The sequence below is a fragment of the Petaurus breviceps genome, unplaced genomic scaffold, assembly GCF_028583685.1.
Source record: "Petaurus breviceps papuanus isolate PSGF00001 unplaced genomic scaffold, PetGlider_PUasm1.0 181, whole genome shotgun sequence".
NCBI lineage: Eukaryota > Metazoa > Chordata > Mammalia > Diprotodontia > Petauridae > Petaurus > Petaurus breviceps.
In genome coordinates this window covers 24,786,428-24,810,330 of record NW_027185784.1, presented here as the reverse complement: position 1 = coordinate 24,810,330, position 23,903 = coordinate 24,786,428, and the positions used below count along the sequence as shown (strand labels likewise).

At 35.5% G+C, this 23,903-nt stretch overlaps 1 protein-coding gene across 4 annotated transcripts in view; it reads left to right on the top strand.

The window, feature by feature from the left end:
- Positions 1 to 23,903, top strand: part of BRAF (B-Raf proto-oncogene, serine/threonine kinase) — a 169,505-nt gene that overhangs the window by 83,838 nt on the left and 61,764 nt on the right. For 3 of the 4 annotated variants that reach the window (XM_069087371.1, XM_069087368.1, XM_069087370.1), the window contains exons 4-7: positions 9,859 to 9,962; positions 11,071 to 11,173; positions 13,373 to 13,521; positions 14,560 to 14,679. In XM_069087371.1, coding sequence (XP_068943472.1) covers positions 9,859 to 9,962; positions 11,071 to 11,173; positions 13,373 to 13,521; positions 14,560 to 14,679 — 476 coding nt within the window. The remainder of the gene's footprint in view (positions 1 to 9,858; positions 9,963 to 11,070; positions 11,174 to 13,372; positions 13,522 to 14,559; positions 14,680 to 23,903) is intronic. The other variant, XM_069087369.1, reaches the window with a different exon arrangement.

Sequence of the window (23,903 nt, the reverse complement as noted above, 5' to 3'; positions counted from 1 at the left end):
ACCAGATGTAGTAGAAAAATAATGTTGTTCACAGCAGGAAATGTAACATCATTTTACATATTCAGTTTTAAAAAAGTAATTACCATCAACTCTCCAGCTTCTAGTGCTTTGTTAAAGAAATTTCTTATAAAAGATGATTGTATTAAAAATGTTTGATGAAGGAAGAAATAATTGTGTTTGATGGTGTGCTATGCAATCAACATTTCCAGACCTTTAGATTGTTCCTTTAAGCCAATTTCTCCATTAGGTAAACTCATATTTATATCAAACAAATAAAAAAGGAAGCAATTGTGAGAAGCATTTTTGTACTCAAAGCTCAAAATATTTTGCAACAAAAATTAGATTAAATTTCATGTATCGCTATTATTATAGTGTTAATAGAACTTTGAAGTTGTTCTCTGTGGATGTTTTTATGAAGATGCTGTGATTAATGTGAAAGTTCTTAAATTTGACATCCTACCTGGCAAGACTCTTAACAAATTGTTAGATTTGGGGGCAGGGAGGAGGTAGGTTTAATCACTTATGAGTTGTGTACCTTCTAAGTAGTGAGAATCTGTGAGTAGTAAGTAAAGTATAATAAACATAGGAGAACAGAAAGAGAAACTGAAAAGGGATATGGTGGGAATCAAATGGGAAATGTCTATCGTGATTAGAACTCTCCATATTTTTTCATTTCTGCTTGAGTCTTTTGTTGATATCATTATTTTTTTTATTATTCCTCTCTGTTATATGCATAACTCAACAAGAGCTAGAAGTCAAGAAATTTTAAACTAAAACATCAACAGTTATATGAACGGTATAGCAAGAAAGAAAGAGATAAAATAGCTTGATGCTTAGCATCAGAATCTAGTAAATGATGTAAGAATTATTCTTTCAATTCCTTCTGTTACATAGCAGAAATTAATGTTGTACTGACATGAAAAACTAGGATAAACATTGTTTAAAAACGATGTAATATTAGGTTGCTTCCAGATTCCTTTCATCTATTGGAGAATGAGATCATTAAAAGAGAAAAGTTAACTCTTCTACTTTAGATTGATAAAAATATCCATATTTTCAAATATAAGATCTTCTTAAGATCTTCTAAACTAGTGCCCAATTCCTTGAATTATACCAAGGAATCCTTTTGATACACTCATGCAATATTAAAGATTATAGAATTTTTTATTGAAGAAATGAAGGAATACTCCTTTATAAATGTTTTTGTCACTGAATTTTCTTGTCCTCTTTGTGAGCAGCAAATTAATCATGTAATAGATAACCCACCCCAACTATCCAGTCACTATCTTAGTACCAAGAGCCCTTTCCTAATAAACTTTATGTCAGTATGTCGGTGATCTTTGATTTCATTGGTGTAGGATACATGTTCATTCCTGATTTAGTGGATTTAAAATCATTTCTGCTATTTTAGGAGAAGAGGTGACATAAATCTCCATGTCATAATCTCACGGCATATCCCTCTCTGAGATTTAGCCAACAGGATTTTTAGTGTGTTGCTTGAGGCTCAGAGAAATTAAGTGATATGGCCATGATGCATTGGTTTTTCTTTTTAATCAAATGCTTTTATTAACTAATAGTTTATATCATTCATTTCTGCAAGATTTTGAGTTACAAATTTTCTCCCCATTTTTCCCCTACCCACCACTCCAAAATATCCCCTCCTCAAATCTGTTGTCTCCCATATCTTCTCCCATACCCCCTCCAACTTTCCAGTAGGGCATGGTGGATCTCTGTGCCCCAGTGCCTATATGTCTTATTTCCCAGTTACATGTAAAATAATATTAATAATAGTATATATATTTTTTTTTTAAACATTTGATTTTAAAACTTTGAATTCCATATTCATTCCTTTTCTCACTTGTCACCCACCCTTACTGGGAAGATAAGCAATTCAGTATACGTTGTACATGTGTAGCAATGCAAAACATTTCCATAGTGGATATATTGTGAAAGACTGACTATATTTCCCTCCCTCCTATCCTACCTCCCACTTGTTCTGTTCTCTACTTTGATCCTATCCCTTTTCAAAAGTAGGTGCTTCCAACTTCCCTCTCCCCCAGCCTGCCCTCCCTTCCATTATCCCCCCTCTCTTCCCCTTCTCCCCTACTCTCCTATAGGGTGAGATACCCTATTTAGTGTGTATGTCATTCCCTCCCTAAGCCAAATTCAGTGAGAATAAGGTTGACCCATTCCCTTTTGTCTTCCTGTTCTTCCCCTCCATTGTAACCATTTTCCCTTGCCTCTTCTACATGAGATAGTTTACCCCATTCTGTCTCTCCCCATCTCCTCTCATTATATTCCTCTCTCACCTCTTAATTTCACCTTTTAAGTATCATCCCTTCCTATTCAATTGGTCCTGTACCCTCTATCTATGTATACCTGTACATATATGTACACACGTTCACATATAGATTCATATGCCCATATACCCTCCTATATAGACATATATATGTATGTATATATAAATATATAAGTTTATATTCCCTTCAACAATTCTCATACTGAGAAAAGTTTCATAAGTTACAGTTATCGTTTTTCCATGTAGGGATGTAAATAGTTCGACTTTGATAGGTTCCTTATGATTTCTTTTCCCTGTTTACCCTCTCATGCTTCTCTTGCTTCTTGTATTTGAATGTCAAATTTTCTAGTCAACTCTGGTTTTTTCATCAAGAATACTTGAAAGTCCTCTATTCCATTGAATGACCATATTTTCCCCTGAAACATGATACTCAGTTTTGCTGGGTAGGTGATTCTGGGTTTTAATCCCAGCTCCTTTGATCTACAGAATATCATATTCCAAGCCCTTCAGTCCCTCAGTGTAGAAACTGCCAGATCCTGTGTTATACTGAATGTGTTTCCACAATATTCAAATTGTTTCTTCCTGGCTGCTTGTAATATTTTCTCCTTGATCTGGGAACTCCAGAACCTGGCTATAATATTCCTAAGAATTTTCTTTTTAGGATATTTTTCAGGAGGTGATCAGTGGATTCTTTCAACCTCTATTTTGCCCTCTGGTTCAAAAATATCAGGGCAGTTTTCCTTGAGAATTTCTTGGAAGATGATTTCTAGGTTCTTTTTTTGATCATGGCTTTCAGGTAGTCCAATAATTTTCAAATTATCTCTCCTGGATCTATTTTCCAGGTCAGTGGTTTTCCCCAAAAGAGATATTTCACATTGCCTTCTATTTTTTCATTTGTTTGGATATGTTTAATAGTATCTTGATTTCTCATAAAGTCACTAGCTTCCATTTGCTCCAATCTAATTCTGAAGGAATGATTCTCTTCAGTGAGCTTTTGAAATTCTTTTTCTATCTGGCAAATTTGCCTTTTTAAGGCATTCACTGCCTTTTTGAGCCTCTTTTGCCATTTGAGTTAGTCTATTTTTTTAAGGTGTTATTTTCCTCATTCAGGTTGTTGGCTCTCATTTCATAATTTTCTTGCATTGTTCTCATTTCTCTTCCCAATTTTTCCTCCACTTCTCTTATTTGCTTTTCAAAATCCTTCTTAAGGTCCTCTATGGCCTGTAATCATCTCGTATTTTTCTTGGAAGCTTTTGGTGCAGTTCTGACTTTACTGTCTTCCTCCTGTTCCATGCTTTGATCCTTTTTGTCCCCAAAATAGGAGTCTAATGTTGGATTCCTCTGTTTGCTTTGCTTCCCTCATTTGCTCATGTTGCCACTCAATTAGACTCTGCTACCAGACAGGGGAGCTTCATACCAAACGCTGAGGTTTTCCCAGCTGCTGGAAGTGTTAGTTGGGTGCCCTCTCTGAAGCCTCCACACACTCTGGCAAGCTGGTCACATACCCCAGGACCTCCACTGTAGACCACAATCCAGATCCAAGCAGGTTAAAGCAAGAGTGATTACCCTACAAACTTGTCACTTGGTCCCCCTACAAACTGCAGAGCAGGAGCTGAAGCTTGCTTCTTAGTGGCTTCTTGCCCCAGGGGCAGATACTGACCACACTCCCAACTACTGGATCCCAAAGTCCACACTGCACTGACCTCTTACTTTGTCCCTAGCATCTATGGCTTGATAATTCTGGAAACCACCACAGCTGCTGGTGATCTGAAGTCCCTCCTGCCAGCGGCTGGTCAGGACTGCCCTGGGGCTAAAACTTCGGTTGGCTCCCAGAGCACTGCGCTGGCTGCTCCCAGCTGGGCTGTCCTTGGCGGGAGGTTAGCTTCTCTGTGTCATTTTGTGAATTCTGTAGCTCCAAAGTTTGTTCAGAGTCACCTTTTACATGAATTGGAGGAGGTGAGAGGTGGAGCCCTGTGGAAGTCCTGTTTCTACTCTGCCATCTTGACTCTGCACCCCCATGATGTTTTTTAACAAAGCCTGGCTCTCAGAAATAGGATTTGAACCTCTCCTTGACTTTTGGTCGCAATTTATCCACCGTATCCTGTTGCCTTTCTGTTAAATTAATACTAGCATTAGGTGGAAATGAGGAACCTACTTTGGCTGACATTGAAAATGTAACAATTTCTTTATTTTATTTTTTTTAGGGGCAGCCAGGTGGCTCAGCGAGTAAAAGCACCAGCCCTAGTGTCGGGATGACCTGGGGATCAAATCCAGGCTCAGATAGTTAGCACCACACCCTGAAATAACTGGCCGTGTAACCTTAAGCAAGTTACTTAACCCCAGTTGCTTAAAAGAAAAAAAAAAGAAAAAGAAAATGTAACGAGTAGGGGCGGCTAGGTGGTACAGTGAATAGAACACTGGCCCTGGAGTCAGGAGGCCCTGAGTTCAAATCCAGCCTCAGACACTTAACACAAAAACTAGCCATGTGACCTTTGGCAAGTCACTTAACCCCAGTTGCCCTCCAAAAAGCAAAAAAAAAAAAAAGAAAGAAAGAAAATGTAACGAGTAAATTGTAGTCAGGATTGCCAAAGAGAAGTTCCTTTGTAGTCAGGAGTCATATCCTTTGTATTCTCTATGTTATACTAAGTATTATACATGGAAAATACCTTTAACTAGAAGGTTGTTTTCTTATACACTTTAAAATAATCCAAACTTTTTATAGAAAACTGCTAAAAAAAAAAAAAGTTCTCAGTAGCTTTTATCTTAGCATTCATATTATATGAGGTAAAAAAAAGGAGCCATATGCTTGCAAAAGGTACATCTTCCATTGGCTTGGGAGATGTCCTTTATAGACTCAAACAATAATTTCCTTTTGATGGAAAGATTATCCAATCCAATCTTTCATAGATGACATTTTATAAAATAAGTTTTCATTGATGTCTTTTGTTTTTAAATCACTTACATTCCCCAGGAAGGATATCCTTTCCTTTTCCCAGAGAGGAATTCTTTATAACAATAACATGGAATTTGGTGGGGGGAAAGAGTTGAACAAAATCAATCAGCATATCGGGAAAGTCTGACATTTTATGGGATGTTCCACATGTGTATTCTCACACATCTACAAAGAAAGGAGGTATCATCCTGTTTATTCTTAGCAGTAAAAGCTCCATGTCAGAGTAAATGGACTTGATAGTTGTTTCCTAGAATGGTCAGACCAATTCATAGCCTCACCAACAGTACATTAGTGTGCCTGGCTTTCTGTAGTTACTCCAGCTTTGCTTGTTGGCATCATTTGTCATCTTTGCTAATTTGTATGTAAGATAAAACTTTAGAGTTGTTTTGATTTTCATTTCTCTTCTTAGTTACTTGTGATTTTTTTAATATGGCAGTTAATAGTTTGTAATCCATCCTTTGAGAATTGTCTGTTCATTTCCTTTGACCACTTATATATTGGGCAGTGGCTTTTGGCATCAAACCCCTATCTGAAATATTTAGTACAAAGATTTTTTTTTCCCCAGTTAAATTCTTCCTCTTTTATCTTAATTACACTAATTGTGATGGTGCAAAAGCTTTTCAATTTCAAGTAGTTGAAATTATCTCTTCTAACTTAATTAGTCACTTGCTTGAGGAAGAATTCACCCCACATAGCAAAGAACTTGAACAAAAGTAGTCATTCATCAGCTGGGGAATGATTAAACAAATTATAATATGTTAATATAGTGTAGTATTACATTGTAATAAATTAGGGATCATTTTAGAGAAAGCTGGAAATAACTTGTATGAATTTATGCAGAATGAACAGAGACAGGAGAATTGTATTGGGGAGCTTGACTGTACTTCTTAATATTTTGCCTTCTTCAATCCACTTCAATCCCATTTTGTTTACAACACATTTTAGTTTCAGTATTTTAAGCACATGAATACATGGAGACTTTCCGATAATCATTGCCCTTTCCCATGCCCCAAAAAGTAATGATAGAAACTTGAAAGAAAATAGATATGAGTCACATATCTAGAGTAAGTAAAGAAAAAGATTCAGGTATAAGACTATCAGTCTTCCTTCATTTTCTGTAATTTTTTTTTTCTTTTTGGAGGGGGGGAAGTTAGGGAAATTGGGTTTAAGTGACTTGTCCAAGGTCACATGGTTAGTTTTGTGTTGTGTCTGAGGTGGAATTGAACTCAAGTCCTCCTGACTCCAGGGCCAGTGCTCTATTCACTACACCACCTAGCCGCCCCATTTGCTGTAATTATTAACAATTAATTAATATGCAAATAACATTTTACATTTTGATGGACTTAAACTAGTGTGAATACATTCCTCTAAGCCTTCTCATCCATATGTTTCCAAATGTCTTTCATATAAGATCCACCCCATGTACTGGAGTAGCCAGAATCAGGCTCACTGGATTTAGCAGCCACTGAGGTAAAGGAGTACAGAGAGCTTCATATGTGATGTTCCAGAAGGCAAAGGATATAGGCTTACGCCCAAGAACACTTTATCTAGCAAAGCTGAGTGTAATTCTACAGGGGGAAATGGATCTTTAATGAAGTAGAGAACTTCCAAGGTTTCCTGATGAAAAGACCAGAAAGACTTAGAAACATGTGAAATTCAAACATAGGAGTCCAGAGAACTAAATACATGAATTATTATTTTTTGTCTAGTCCTATTAAGTAACTCCCTAATAGATTTACAATAAATTTATAAATCAGATTAGTATTATAATTTTTTTATTATATTGGTGGATCTGAAGAATCAACAATGAATATTTCTCCAAGTATTCTTTTATTTCTTTAGAGAGTTTTATAATTGTATAAGTCCTGGGCACATGGAGGCAATTTAATTTTTTAGCATTAGCCCCAGAACTGATATCGGCTATACATGTACAATCTTATTAAACATAGTAGAACAACCTTTTTAATCATGTGACCTAAGAACGGAAACTAAACTTGTGATTTCATTGATATAAGGACCCCACCTAGATGAGGAAACTTATACTAATGTGCATCAGAAACTTCACTGCCATTTATAGTCTTGGAGGTTGTCTAGAGCACTGAGAGGTTATGAAAACAGCCCAGGGTCATACTGTCTGTAGTTCTCTGGGGACAAACTTGAACCAAGGTCGTTCACTGAGGTCATTTCTTTATTCATTGTTCCCTGCTGCCTCTCTTGTACAATCTGATAAGCACTTTGAATACAAAAGCTCACATCGAAAACAACTAGAGGATAGAAGAAGGAGATAGCTTTTATAAGAAGGGTTAGAAGAACTCAGGAGCTACAGATGATCATAAAAAAATAGAAACAATTTTAATTTCATAAAATTAAGCTTTTGTTTGAACAAAATATGTCGCTAAATAAAAAGAAGCTGCCAAGTTTTTTAAAAAAGGATCTTCATATCAAATATTTGCACATATAACTATATCTAAGATATATATAGAGATGATATTTCCTTATAAGACCAAGAGCCATTTTCTAATAGGTAAGTCATCATATGGTAGAAAAGGAAGTTTTCAAAAGATAAAATGCAAAATATCAGATGAGCATCTGTATGAAAGAATGCTGCATCATCAATAATAAGAGAAATGTCAATTGAAACAACTCTGAAGTTTCACTTCTTACTCACCAGATTGGCAAAGGTGAAAAAGATAAAAATGGTAAGTGTCAGAAGGCCTATGGAAGGGCAGCCACACTAATGCACTTTGGGTGGATTGGTCCATCAGTTCCAGAAAGCTACATAGAACTATATGAGAAGTCTGTAAATTCTATATACTCTTTGACTCAGCAGTACCATAAATGGACTTAAACCTTCAAGGAGTTGAAAGACATAGATTCCAGGATGCTTGTAGCAGCACTTTTTAGTGGTAGCAAGAAACTAGAGAAAGATTCCCTATTCAACAAAACCTTTGGAGAGAACTGGAAAATAATTTGGCAGGAAAATAGTCTCACAATTGAAATACCACATGATAAAATAAATTAAAGGAGAATAGGAAATGGGTAATAGTCATAACAGTAACAAGAGAGAGAATTCTTAAAGGTGATCACAAAAGATCATTAAGAAAGAAAATAAGTAATGTCAGTTATATACATTTTAAGAGGTTAGAATGAACAAAATCATTGCAGCTATATTTAAAAGGATAGCAGTTGCTTAAGGGAGAAAAACTTTGCAGCAAATAAATTATGAAGATTTTCTATTTAAGATATATAGAGAATTGACCAAACCATATACAAATAAGATTTGCAAAGATAACAACAAAAGTAACAAATGAAGGAGTTTATTGTAGAAAGTCAGGAATAGGGGCAGGTAGGTGGAGCAGTGAATAGAGCACCCGCCCTGTAGTCAGGAGGACCTGAGTTCAAATCCGGCCTCTGACACTTGACACACTTACTAGTCATGTGACTTTGGACAAGTCACTTAACCCCAATTGCTCTCCGAAAAGAAAAAAAAAAGTCAGAAATACTAATGTCCAGTTATCAGAGCCATGCATTGAGCTAATCATTATAGAAACTAATTTGGATACTAGAAGAATCACTCACTGTACATGCCTCTTGAGTCTGCTATACTGCTACTGGGAATATATCTCATAAAGGCCAAAAATAGAGGGCAAGATCCCTTTGGTACCAAAACATACATAGCACTGCTTTCTGTGATAGCAGACAGCTAGAAACAGAGAGGGTGCCTATCAGTTTGGAAACAACTGAATAGATTGTGGTATAGCAAAGTAATGGTATATTATTGTGCCATAAGAAACAATGAACAAGGAGATATTGAGGAAAATTTAGAAAGGCTTGTATGAAGATGCAAAACAAAGAAAGCAGAATCAGAAGATTAGTATAGAAGGAAAGACTGTGCTAATGTAAGTTAAAACTAACACTGAGTTACAACTGAACTCAGAAAAAAGGCAATGACCAAGACTGGGTGTACAGATGTTGAAATATACCACCTTCTTGCTAGGGGAGGGTTTAGAAGTCTGTGGTTGCTGAACTTTGCTTATGATTTCAGATATGGTTGCTGTGTTACTTGATTTTGCTTAACTTTTTGTGATAGGAGAGGGTTCTGTGGTATGTCTTTGGTGTGAAACAAAAGACATCAAAAAAAAATTTTTTTAATCCTTTGTATTTTAATACAGTCTTTTATTGTTGATATCCAGTCTGCCTTATCACCTAAATCATAATTCTGGTCCAGCTATATAGATCATTTTGTTTTGAGTGTTTTCTTCCTATTTTCTGTACCTATTTTACCACCACCAACGATCCTCTGTATTATTGAACTTTTTTCTTAATCAAGTCTGTAAAGGAAAAAAATACTCTCATAAGATTTTTCCATCCCACTGTTTATATTAGTTCAGTAGGTAATTTTTGGTATTTGAAATTAACTTTCATTGATGATTTTAATTTAAAGTATGCGCTATCTACATAAAAATGCATAGAGTAATTCTAGTTATAGGATATATGTTGTAAAAGCAAATATTTTCTTTTAAATGTCATGTGGAAATGGAGAGATTTCTTTTTGCAAATGTGAAAATAAATATTACCCAATCTTTGCCATATATTTCTATTTCAGGTGCCAGCAAGATGTGGGGTGACAGTCCGAGACAGTCTTAAAAAGGCATTAATGATGAGAGGCCTGATCCCAGAATGCTGTGCTGTGTACAGAAGACAGGATGGGTATGACTTGTATAGGGTGCTATAGATCTTTGTGAAATTTAGTTTCTCTTAAGGAATAAACAGTTTTAGAAGAAATTACCTAATTTTTTCTGAAATGCTCCAAAGAAATTTTCCTGAACCAGAAAAAATTATTTTTTCTTGTTCTGTAATCATAGAAGTATAATTGTAGCTTGAATTTCTTATAACTGTTTCACAGTTTCAGAACAGACTAATTTGAAATATAGAAATTTTCTTTTAATTACAAATTTTCTCCATTAAAGTCTTACTCCAGTGCCTCATTGTAGTGTGAAGGCAACCCTGGGTTCTACAAGACTATACCACAAGCTCTGACAAATCCTCCCATACTAGAAAGATTCTGAATTTAGACCCAGCTGTAGAATGTGAATCTTTGTTCCATGGGATTCTAAGTTGAGAGAGGTTCATTACTAGAAGGCTGGCCACCAGGTGGTGACTGCTTTTGGGCCACAATAATTCATGAAGACTAACTACTGAGGTAAAGAAGGGTGGTATGAGTGTGATCTCTTTTGGTGCAGGAGCACCAGCTCTGAGGAAATCATAAATCATGGAGTACTGAAGTAAGTACTTACTAGGCTCAGAGTAAAAATAAGGCCTCAGCTGTGTCTAGATTAGCAGTGATTCCAAATCTTATAAAAAAAAAAGGTTTTTTAATTGAGTACCCTTTCTTCTAAAAGGCTTCTACTTACCATTTTGTAAAGGCCTTAAATTAGTAAATCCTATAAAATTCTCCTTTTGAGGAAATCTTGTCATATGAGCATTCTTTTCTGTGAATGGATAGAAAAATCCATATGTCTGATTTTTGGATCCCAGGAACAAGCTGTTTTCTGCTGTTGTCAGCTGGAGCTGACTAGAAGAATAGAATGCATCTCTCTTCCCTGCTGTATGTCCAAGAGTGATGCATGTATTTGGGATAAACTTAAAAATCAATTTATTGCCATTCAAATTTCTAACAATGAAAGACTAGGGAGCCAAACCTCCCTCAGTTATACCACTCTACCCTCAGTAACCACTTTTCATATCTTCATCATGAGGTATATAAAAGGATTTTCAGGTATGATAACCAAGAAGGACTCATGTCTACATTTTCCAGAGAGAAGAAGCCTATTGGCTGGGACACTGATATTTCCTGGCTTACTGGAGAAGAATTGCATGTAGAAGTTTTGGAGAATGTTCCCCTAACAACACACAATTTTGTATGTACCTTCTGATTTTTGAAATGGTTCAAATGTTCACAGACATGTATCTCAAGTTCCTATGAAGGAACTTCTAGGGGAGAGGGGAGAAAATAAGTAAGTAATGATATGGAGGATAACATTCTGTTTCAGGAGAAAAGCTTTAATTGCAAACGTGATCATTTTTAAAATTTGGTAGAAAGGATTGGGTTGCTTCCTCAGAATGTGAGCTACTTAACCTGAAGTCCAACACAGGTTAGGTTCTGTACTTTCTGGATCAGCAGCTCAGAATTTGGTTCTGTAGCTACTTCTTTTCCACTGCTACTTGAGAGTTCTTTCATATTCCTCCTTCATGGATTTTTACCCTTCTACTGTTGGCTTGTTGAAGGGACTATTATATCCCAAAATGATGATCAGAAGGAAGGGGAGGGGGCGGCTAGGTGACTCAGTGATTAGAGTACTGGCCCTGGATTCAGGAGGACCTGAGTTCAAATCTGGCCTCAGATACTTAACACTTACTAGCCATGTGACCTTGGGCAAGTCACTTAACCCCAACTGCCCTCCAAAAAGCAAAGAAATAAAAAAAAAATTTTTAAGGGAGGGGAGGGAAGGAGAAAAAAAGCATGCTGCTTTTATAAAAGGTATTAATATTTGAAGAGAAGCTCAGTTGTGATAGGCATCTTTAATATGTTTGTCATATTTGCATTTTATGCTCAATATGTCTTTAATAACTTCTTTGCTACTTGTAAGTCCCGTTACTTCATGAACTGAGTATTGTGAAATGCTAATTTCTGGTTTTACTTGTTGTAGTAATGCCTTTCTTCCTCCTCAGTTGCATGTACATAAACATGTACATTCTGATACGTGGAATACATCCTCCCAACTTCCCTCTGAGCTTCTGGGCATTTCTCTTTCTAAATGACTTCTGCTTTTAGAAGATAATAGCATAAGATGCCAAAGTCTTATATGTAACCAAAAATTAAGACTATCTGTCTTCATGTTAGGGGTAAAATATCTCCAATCAGAAATACCCCAAAGTCTAGGAAATAATCTTCTGAAAAAGAAGGGCAGAAATCTGAACTAGAACATTCAATAAGCCTTGAACACATCCAGCTTTTGTGAATATCTTTCCCATAAAAATCTTATAGTTGGGGGACAGCTAGGTGGCGCAGTGAATAAAGTACCGGCCCTGGAGTCAGGAGGACCTGAGTTCAAATCTGGCCTCAGACACTTAACACTGACTAGCTTGTGACCTTGGGCAAGTCACTTAACCCCAACTGCACTGCCTTCCCCCCTCCAAAAAGCAAAAAAAAAAAAAAATCTTATAGTTGGGATAGATGGTCTTCATGACAGAGTCATTGTTCTTGTTGTTCTTCCTAGTTATTCTTTCAAGCATTTTCCCATGAATTTGATGAGAAGATCTGTGCTTTTAGACTTCATTAAAACCTTGTTATAAAGCTGCCAATTCTATTGTACTATCTTACAGATGTAAATATTACACTATTTCTTTTGACCTTTTAGTCCCTAACCATCACTTCCCAGATGGCATCCAAAATGGCTCCTCCTTCTACCAAATTCCATTCTGTTATTGAAGTCCTATGGAAAATGCCCAAAACTTAAGACATTTCATATTTATATATATCCTCAAAAAGGTGATGCATAAAAATAATTTGGGGAGAAAACATTTTAAAAGAATATTGAGGTGTTGCCCTCTTAAATTAATTTTTTGTGAATGAATTTAAATGAAATTTTGTGCCCAAGTATAAATTTGTTGGTGAAACAAATTCTCTTTGATATTTTAAAATATGGAGGAATGGTTTGTGAATTAATTTTAATTGTCCTGAACGTTCATTTTCTCTAATTTACCTATATGGCCATTCATTGTTTAGTAATTATTGTCTCATTATTTCTTTATACAAATAATACATTCCTGAGTCATATATCCTGAACTCTGAGCATATTAGCAGTTGTAATTTTAATTTGAAAATTATTGCTACCCTTTAAAAATGTTTTTGATTGATATTATTAAATATATGTTTGAATCCTAATAGGATCCTCCTTTATGTAGAAGTTTTCATAGAATTTTTTTAAAAATTAAAGATTTGCTTTTGAAAGTAACAGGGGAACCAAGAAGAAATATCTCTAATTACTTGTGAAGTACTTGTCAGGCTTTCCAGAATCAAAATCTTGCTTTAATAGTGCTGATATTTTATTTTTTAGGTACGGAAGACATTTTTCACTTTAGCATTCTGTGACTTTTGTCGAAAGCTGCTTTTCCAAGGTTTCCGCTGTCAGACATGTGGCTACAAATTTCACCAACGCTGTAGTACAGAGGTGCCACTGATGTGTGTTAATTATGACCAGCTTGAGTAAGTAATCTCTTAATAAGTAATCTCTTCTATTATAGTTTTAGATTTCTGCTACATTCTGTGGGTTTTCTTCATTTCAAATCATATGCATTTATGTTTAAAGTTAAACAAAAGAGTTTTTCAGCACCTTTCTTATAAAAGGTACTATTAGAACAGTGTGGTATATCCAGACTATCTTGTCACATCCTATTTCTGGTCTAGCGATCCAGTTAACACTTTGTATTTGGTATTCTTTTCATAGAAAATAAAGAGTTTTAAGATTAAAATCTCTTCAACAATATATTGTAATACATTGAGCCACTGGTTTTGACTAGTTTCAGCAGTAAGCATTTTGATACCTGCTTCTCTGGTTCTGTCATCTACTTTTGAAATTACTTCTTTTTCCTTCCAGATTGATTTAGAAGCAAAGTTGATTGGTCATTAATTGTATTTTTATAAAATATGTTTATAGATATTTACAAAAAGCTTGCTCTGTACTTCATAGTGTGTCTCATGGAAATTCCTTATACCATATTTCCCATTTGCCTAGTTCCTCCTATCCTAAAATAATCCACACACGTTTATATTTCCCATTATGGCTTTGTATCCTTTCCCTTGAAATCATTTGAACCAATAAATTTAGACCTTTTTACTTTGACTAAATTACAGCATTTCCAACTTTAAAAATAATTACTTCATATTTTTGAGACTGGGTTATTAAACTTTCAAGTAAAATATCTTTTATAGCTAACATTTTCCCTTTGCGGTAATTATTAAGGATTTCTGCCATGAATATTTTTTTCTGAATATGCAGGAATTTTTTCTGTATTGGCCTTCAGATTTTTGAACTTTACTTTGAGATTGTGCTGTAAATTAAAAAGTTAATCTCATCAATTAAACAAAATGACAAGCAGTTGAGTTTCTTTCAACATTTGTTTTTAAGTATGGAATTTGACCCATGGTTTTCCTGTTAATGCATTTGTATATTTTGGTGTTTGAAACTTCTGGGTTTTGCACAAGTTAGGTTTGCTTTGTTTTATTTTTGTTTTTGCCTCACAGTTTGCTGTTTGTCTCCAAGTTCTTTGAACACCACCCAATACCGCAGGAGGAGGCCTCCTTAGGAGAGACCACCCTTACATCGGGATCATCCCCTTCAGCACCCCCCTCAGATTCTATTGGGTATGATTTGACTACTGCTGTTCAGTGACATGCTATTTCAAAATTGGTTTTTGTCCAGATTTTAGATGATTCTTTAAAATTTTAGCTTTGAACTGTTAACAAAATGAATTTTTCAAGCTGATTTCTTATTTTTATAATAAAATATGTATTTATGTGCTTTACGTGGAGTGAGATTAAAGCCGACATAGTATGATGTTTCAGGACCCTTCTCTCATTGATAAGTTAATTAGAAAACGCTAAGTACTTGCTCTACTTTGTACTAGGATAGTTGCATAAGAAGATAACACAGTGGTCCTTGCTGTTGGGGAGGTCTTTTTAAGAAGGAAACATTAAAACATAAAAGAACTTTAATAATCAAGATCATATTAAGTGGCTCATTTGAGGGTAGAAACTATAAGTATTGTAAGAGGTTAGCAAAGGAGGAGATTAATTGGAAATGTCAGTTGGAGACAGTTTCACTTAGGAAGAAAGATTTGAGCTGGGCCTTCAAGGCTATGTGGGATCTAGATAGACCATGGGTTAATTAGGTCATTTCGGGTAAAAGAAACATTGAGTATGAGATATTCATGGGTCAGTGTTAAGATTGACTATTATGTTGTATTCCTAAATTTAATTGCATGCTAAAGACATTGGTTTTGTGTGTCTTCTCATTTGACTGAGACTTTTACCTAACAGAGTATTATTGACATACAATAATTCAGCACACTTTTTTTTATGTTAGCTACCTCGTGAGAGGTGTCAGGTTGCCCTTCTCTTAAGATCTTCAAGGAAAGGCTAGTTTATAATTTTTCTCAGATAATTTGGAGGGGGGCTTCTTGTTCAAGTACTTGTTGGAATTGTGGCCTCTGAGGTTCCTTCCAGTTTCTGTGATAAGGGCAAACCTGTTAGAGTAGTCCAGGCCAGTAGAAAAGGGTCAGAAGTGGGAATAAAGAGAATACCAAAGAGGTTTGAACAAATAAACAGACTTTGGCATTTAGATGCTAGATGTGAAGGAAAGGGAAAGTGTCATCATAATCCTGTGGACCTACATATAGGATATAGGAGATAGTGTCAACAGTGGAATCCCAGATAGAAATCAGGAGAAGTAAATTTAGGTGAAAATATAATTATTTTTCAATGACTTCCCTTGTTTACTCAGTGTATGCAAGCTTTGTTACACATGTATGCTCTTTCCCTACTTTTCCCTAGTTGTTTTTCCTGGTTACATGAATTAGGTTTAAACATAAGCAGATATTAATTGTAAATACTTATTAGGTAGGTAATACAGTTGAATTTTATACTTGTTTTCTCTACTACTGCTTTGATTAGAGCTGCAACTAACAATTGCTTTCTGGATTGGTAATGTAATCCTCAACCTTTTCCATACTACTATTTTTCTTTTCTGCAGTTTGTAATTTTGACATAATTTCTCTTTTAATACCTTTATTAAAATAATACTTTTTGTGCCCAGTATTGGAGGAGTGTCTAATATTCTTCTTCATAAAGATCTAACAGTTTATATCATTCTTCTCATTTGAGCATTTAATACACAATAACATGCCAGTATATGAGATTGAAATGGTATGCATCGATATGTATAAAATTTTTTGACATTTATGAAATATGCCATACCAGGAATGAACTGTCAGGTCTGATTCTTTTGAAGCAAAGCTGACAAGTGCTGTGATCTTTTGTTTTTACAGTTGTTTTCTAGTCTCCTTTACAGAGTTTAAGAAATTAGAATCTTTTGCCATAATTATCTTGATTTTGGTTATTTCACAAGTGGTGAATAAATCAAGGGGATTTGTATAATCAAGGGGAATAAATGTAATTTCTTCAGTGTCTCATTTAAGAGGTAGTTAAACCAGTATATGTTATTTCAACTTCCAATATTTTCACGTTAATTTAATGTTGCTCTACATTATACACTCCATATTGTCTTATAGAATAATATATGAAAACCCATGCCTCAAATTCAAGTGGCTGCATTGTTGAAAACATTTTCCATGTGCTGGCAGCCAAAAATTATGCCACACTAAATGATTTGTGGCTAGGGATCGATCACAAAGCCTTTGAACTAAGGCTCATGACAGTTGTCATTGTGAGTGTAATTTCTGCCTAGGTAGACAATGTATACGTGTATCTTGTGACTTGAGGACCCAAGAAAAAGGTCCAAATACTTTAGTATAATACTGATTTCCCCTCTGAGATGTAGTTTTTGTTGTTAATTTTAAGAAACTTCAGTTTTGTTTTGTTTTTTAAACTTTTATTTAGTATTGTGTTTTTCCCCAGTTACGTGTCAAAACAGTTTTTAACATTCATTTTTAAAACTTTGAGTTCCAGGGGTGGCTAGGTGGCATAGTGAATAGAGCACCCGCTCTGGAGTCAGGAGAACCTGAGTTCAAATATGGCCTCAGACACTTAAACACTTGGGCAATTGCCCTGCCCTGGCCTGGAACCTCCAAAAAGCAAAAAAACGGGGAGAAAATTTGTAACTCATAATCTGGCGGAAATGAATGATGTAAATCAGAAGTTAGTAAAGCATTTGAAAAAAAGTTAAAATAAAATTTAAAAACTTTGAGTTCCAAATTCTCTCCCTTCCTTCCTCTTCACCCCCCTCATTGAGAAGGCAAGCAATTTGACATAGGTTATACATGTGTAGTCATGTAAAACATATCCACAATAGTCATGTTGTGAGAGAAAATATAGACAAGAAAAAAAATCAAGAAAAATAATTTTTTTTAAAAGTATGCTTCAGTCTGTATCTAGACAGGAACTTCAGTTTCAAAATAGCCTAATTTTAATTATCCTATTAGATGACATGAATTAAATACTAGTACCAGATAGTATTAAATTTAAAAATGGTAATAGCAGTGAGCAGTACTGTGTAAATACAGTGATACTCCACTTTAAGTCTTACACTCTTCGTACCATCATCTGTACCTATTCCATTAGCTAATATCACCACTAGCACCTTCTCACATCATCAAGCTTTAGGGACATTTATATTCATATCCCAGAACACACCTGTGTGTTCCCATTGAGGTTTGTTTTTGTGCAGCCATATGCATGCCCCCAATGATTTCATATCTGATGGCTATATATGCTAATATTTCTTTCTAAACTTCCTTCAGTTCTCTTCTATGCATTTAAAGAATGCTTCAATGAATTATTTTTTTTAACATCCTATTGTTCTTCCCTGAATCCCCTCCCCCTCATACTAAAAAGAAAATACAAATAACAAATAAATATCAAGTAAAATAAATCTACATAGTATCTGTATCCAAAAACATGTCTCATTCTGCACCTTGAGTCCATCCCCTTACTGCCAGAAAGTAGGCAACATGCTTCATCAAAATAGGTCCTTTGGTTAGAGAATCTACATTAATTGGAGATCTTAAGTTTTTCAAAGTTGTTTTTCTTTACATTGGTGTTGCTGTACAAATTGTTCTTCTGGTTCTGCTCCATTCTCTCTTCATCATTTCAAGGTCCCAGTCCCTTTCATTATTTCTTCTTTAAAGTTATCCTTTCTTGAGGCTGCCTTCTAACCAGCATTTTTAAACCTCATATGATTCAACAAGTTTGTTCAGTTTCCTGTTACAACTAAGCCACTGTAATACCAGTCACAAATATCTTTTCACCATAGGCAGAACTTATCACAGAGTTGTAAAGACCCTACTGGCCAGCTAAGTCCAGCTGATACCTGAAAGAGAATCTATAGCTGTAATTATTAGGAAGTTTTTTGACATAAGGCTTAAATATGCCATTTTGCAAATTCTCTTCATGTTTTCTAGGAATCAACAGAAAAAGTCTGCTCTCTTTTCTACATGACAGATTTTCCAAGTATTTGGAAGACAGTTTTCATCTTTTCCTTAACCCTTCTCTTCTCTAGGCTTTCATTGATCCTCGTAAGGCTTGGATCAAGGCCCTTGACATTCTGATTGCTGCCCTCTGGGTGCATGTGCAGAGAAGTGACCATGATACTGCACATGTAGTCAGACCAGCATGAAGGGACTTCACCTCATATCTATGGAAGCTATTTGTCTCTTTTTGAATTTTTTAGAATTACGAACTTTAAAAAAAATTACATTGCCATACATGAGAACATAAGTGGATTCTATATGAAACCATGAGTCTTCATTTTATACTACTTATTTAACATTTTAATGACTTTTTTTGTACCACAGTTGCCAACTCCACTTCCCATCCCAATTAAAAACCTAAAGAAAGGAAAAGGGAAAACAAAACCTTGTAGCCTATGTAAACATAGTCAAGCAAAACATCCACACAGTGATCATGTTCAGAAATGTGTCTGTGCCTTCTGTCCTTCACCTCTCTTTCAAGAGGTGGATAGCATGACACATCAAGCGCCCACTGACAACATGGTTGGTCATTGCAATGATTTTTGTGTCTTTCAAAGTTGTTTTTCTTCACAATGTTGTTGACCTTGTATAAATTGCTCTGATTCTGCTCACTTCACTATTCATCAGTTCATACTATCCAGGATGATCTGGAATCGTTGCTGCCATTGCTTATGGCACAGTGATATTCCATTTCATTCATATACCATAACTTCTTTGATCATTCATCAGTTGCCCATGCTGCAATCTCAAGCACCTCCTTAGATACTAGTTCTTTTTTTTTCCTATTTTAATCCCCTCCTTCAGGATAAGAAAGTTTGTTTTGCTTATGTCTTTCTTTCCAGTATTATTCTCCCTTGTAAGCATATCCTCTTAGTCCCTGCTTATTTTTTTCTGTTACTTAATGTATTTTTATACTTGTTTGAATGTGTATGTGCATTCAACACTCCTTTGTCCATTTCAATTAAGAGTAATTATGACACTCAATTCTCCTACACCTTTCTCCATGTTTTATATACTCTTCTCATATACCCCAATTATGAGAAACAACATGCCCTACCCTCGTTTTTCTCCATTCTGCACCAATGTATCCCTTTTATCCCTCTTTCTTTTTCCCCCTCTTCAAACTTTCAGAGCAGAACCAATCCACTCCAAGACCTCTTTTTTTCTTATTTAGCTCCCTCTGTGCTCTTTGAAGACATTAAACTTCTGAAGAGACACTTGTTTGTTCTCTCCCTGTTAGAATCTTCATATCATATCACCATAGTTTCTTCTAGTTCCTCATATAAACTTACTTTTCTACACTTCTCTAGACTTAGCTCTGCTCTTTTTGTCAGAAATGCCTGAAAGTGCTCTTGAATTAAAAGTCCATTTTTTTTCCTCCTTTACAATTATATTCATTTTGTAGGAGTGAGTTATTCTTGGTTGCAATCCTATAACTTTTGCCTTTTGAAATATTATATTCTCTCATTTAGAGTAGAAGCTACTTGGTCTTGTTCTTAACCATTTTTTCCTCAATACTTCTTTCTGGATGCTTATACTCCCTTAGATGTAAGAGCACTGGATTTTAGCTGTGATGTCCTAAGGATTTTTCTTATTAGGGTTTCTTTCAGGAGGTGTTCAGTGGATTACATCTATCTTTGCCCTTTCGTTCTGTTAGACCTGGGCAGTTTTCATTTATGACTTCTTGAAATATAGTGGTTGTGCTTTTTTTTTTAATTCGTGATTTTCAAGGATTCCAGTGATTCTTTTGTTGGGTTGTTTTGGGGTTTTTGGGGAGGGGAGAAGGCAGGGCAATTGGGGTCAAATGACTTCCCCGAGGTCACATGGCTCATTTTTGTGTTAAGTGTCTGAGGCCAAATTTGAACTCAGGTCCTCCTGACTCCAGGGCCAGTGCTCTGTTCATTTTGCCACCTAGCCACCCCCAATCACCCCAGTGATTCTTAAATTATTTCTTCTTGTCCTTTTGCGCAGGTTATTTATTTTGGATATCAAATATTTCTATTTTTTCTATTTTTAAAAAGCTTTTTCTTAAAAAAACATTCTTGCTGTGTCATAGAATCATTTATTTTTACTCTGTTCTAGTTTTCACGGAATCTTATTTCGTAGGCAAGGGTTATATTTTCCCTTCTAAACTATTTTTCTTTCTTTTCTGTCATTCTTTTATTTCATTTTTTTTTAATTTCCTGCTTCATTTCTTTTAGTTATTCATGTAGTCTTTGGAGAAAATCCCATTTTTTCCCTTTGACTCTCTACTTATAATCTTTACAGATTTACTCTCCTTTTTTTGGGAATCACTAAATCAGTAATAATATTTTATACTTCTGGGTGTCCTTTGATTTATTCATCCTACTAGGTTTTGGTTCATGAATTAAGGTATTTCTAGGACCAGGCTCTGTCCCTCTGCTCTAGTTGGGTCAAGTAGGTCAGCCCTGATTGATTTCACCCTGGGTCATTTGGACACCACTGATAACCCCTACTTGCTGGAGTTAGTCCCTCCCCTGGATCTTTAAGATTCATACCTCTGTGTCTTCATTGCCCTCTCTGACAACTGAGGACAGAATGTTAGGAACCTCAAAACTTGTGGGCCTGGAGCTTTCTGGTCTGAACTCTATAGTACCACACTGAGTTCTACTCATTTCCCCTCCCTGAGGCTTTTTCAGGGAAGTCTGCCACTGGATACAGAACTTTGTAGGCTACATGTGTGCTTGGCCCACCATTAGTCATCCAGGAAAACTACCCTGCACTGAGCATAGCTGGCCTTTCCTATTGCCCACCAGCTTCTGGCTGATGTCTTGAGTTTTTCTGGGGTGGAAGAAGTCACTTAGAGTTTTTCATCATATTTCTTAATAGTTATTTGGTCAAGTGCAAACTTCAGGGTTTTGCTAAAGTAGATATGTGGGAGCCAGACAATCTTCCTCTTGTTCAAGTAGCCATCTTGGCTGGAAGTCACCCCCTCATTTGACAGATGAGGCAGTTGATGTCCAGAATGATTGGGTAACTTTCTCAGCATCATACAAATAGTAAGCTCAAAAGCTGAGACTTGAATTCATGGAGTTCACTGCCCCTTCTATCATACCTCCCCCTCTTTTATACAAGGCAACAGAATTTATTTTGATACCTATAAGCCCTTGGGGAAAGTGTAACTAAACAGAATTTTATATCAAGTCATGCTTTAGAATATCTTCCCTGCAGAGTCTTGAGACATGAAGCTATGTCGGCTTTAATCCCAGTTTTTTCATCTTACAGCATCCAGTGTTCACTCTCTGTTTTATATCATTAAACTGAGTGACTTTCAGAAAGAGATGAAAAAAAGGTACATTTACATAGACCTATACTATAATGAATTCTGTATTTATAGTATTAGGTTTCTAAAAATTTTAGCAAAAAGTTTGTATACCAATTTCTTTGATTAATTAAGAATAGCTACACATTCTAGTGGGTCCTTTATCTTAGTTGCCTATCTCTGTAATGATGCATAACATCATTGACCTGGAATAATTGTATACCACTTCTTAGAAGATCAATGTTAAAATGAGGACTTATTAATTCTTTGAGCATGGCATACACTGCTGACAATTCTAATAAGCTATGGATGCCTTTCTAACGGTAAGTCCTGATTGCTCTATTACCACAATTTGTGAACTACAAGGAGAATTCATTCACTCTGACCTCCCTAAATGTTCATTGTGGTATATATTTGTCTTCCATTCAGTTGTGACTAGGGATGGGAAACTGTTATCCTATATCATGGATATTTTATTTATAACTTAGCTGATTGACTGTGAGTGTAGCAAATAAGATGACTAAACTCTCATCCAAAATGAATCCCTTACAGAGTTCAAGCTTTATATGCATGTGTGTGCTTATGTCAGAGAGTAAGCTCATATTGACCTTTTGCCTAAATACAGAGAGATTTCTTAGAATTATTGCCAATGGCCCTGGCAAAAATAATAATTTTGACAAAATAAAATACTGAATGCAATCAAGATTTGCTTGAGAAGTGATGCAGTGCCTTCTTTTGGATAAAAGTTAGAGATCCATTTTTTTAAGAGTATGTGCATAAGATATTATAAGATATATCCCTATTTTTAAAAAGTCAGCATTTTATTTGCATATCACTGAACAGGAGCAGTCACTTTGTTTCAAAAAATTTTTATAAGGGCATTTGAGACTGAAAATTTGTTACAGGTCAAAAGTAGCTCGTATAACAATTTGCTTAAAGATGATAGAGCTTTAGGGGCGGCCAGGTGGCTCAGCGAGTAAGAGCACCAGCTCCAGTGTTGGGATGACCTGGGGGTCGAATCTGGGCTCAGATACTTAGCACCACACTCAGAAATAACTGGCCATGTAACCTTGAGCAAGTTACTTGACCACAATTGCTCAAAAAAAAAAAAAGATGATAGAGCTTAAAAGTCTCTTTATTTTTGATTTGGTACTAGCAATTTGGATTATATTAATAGATTTTTCCATCTGTTATCTAGTATTTAATTGTAGTTAGTTGTTTAGGATATTTTGCGCTGCATAATAGTCCTTTCCTAAAAGCATGCCTTTTTTTCCCTCAGAATTCTTTATATCAACATATTACTAAAAATCAGTAGGTCTGATTTCTATAAGTTTATCAATATGATCATCCTTTCCCCTTCTATTCACTTGGCTAAAGCATATGGTATCCATGAAAAACTCAAGTGGAATAAAGACTGATTTTGACTAACTTTAATTTGAATTGGCTTTTCCTAAATAGCCATTTGTTTTTAGCATTGTTGTCTATTACATATTTTAATGGCAACTTTAAATGGATTCATTGTCTAGTATAATGTATTAATTTTTATCCTCATAAACTGTAGTACATTTTTACCCCCAAGTAATATGCTCTGAAGAAGCAAAACTAATGGCTAGTGACCTTCAGAATACCGAAGTATGATTTATTTGGGAGTTGTTTATTACCACTCTCTGCTTCCTCCTCCTTCAGTCCTCATTAAGTATTAAATTCTGCTAAAACTTTCCCTCCTTTCAAACCCTTCCCCCTTAACTCTTTTTTTTTTTTTGCTTTTTGGAGGGCAGTTGGAGTTAAGTGACTTGCCCAAGGTCACATGGCTAGTTTTTGTGTTAAGTGCCTGAGGCTGAATTTGAACTCGGGCCCTCCTGACTCCAGGGCCTATGCTCACTGCACCACCTAGCCGCCCCAGACCTTAACTCATTTTCAAGACATGGGTTGCCTTTACAACATTCATAAAACTAAATAATTTTTTCAGTTTGGACTATATATGTGGTCTTGTACAAAGATCAGACATTTTTAAGATTAATTTTGTATTTCTAACCCTGAAGTTATAATATCAATCAATATATTTGTGCAGTATCAATTACCATATCTCAGCCCTTGGA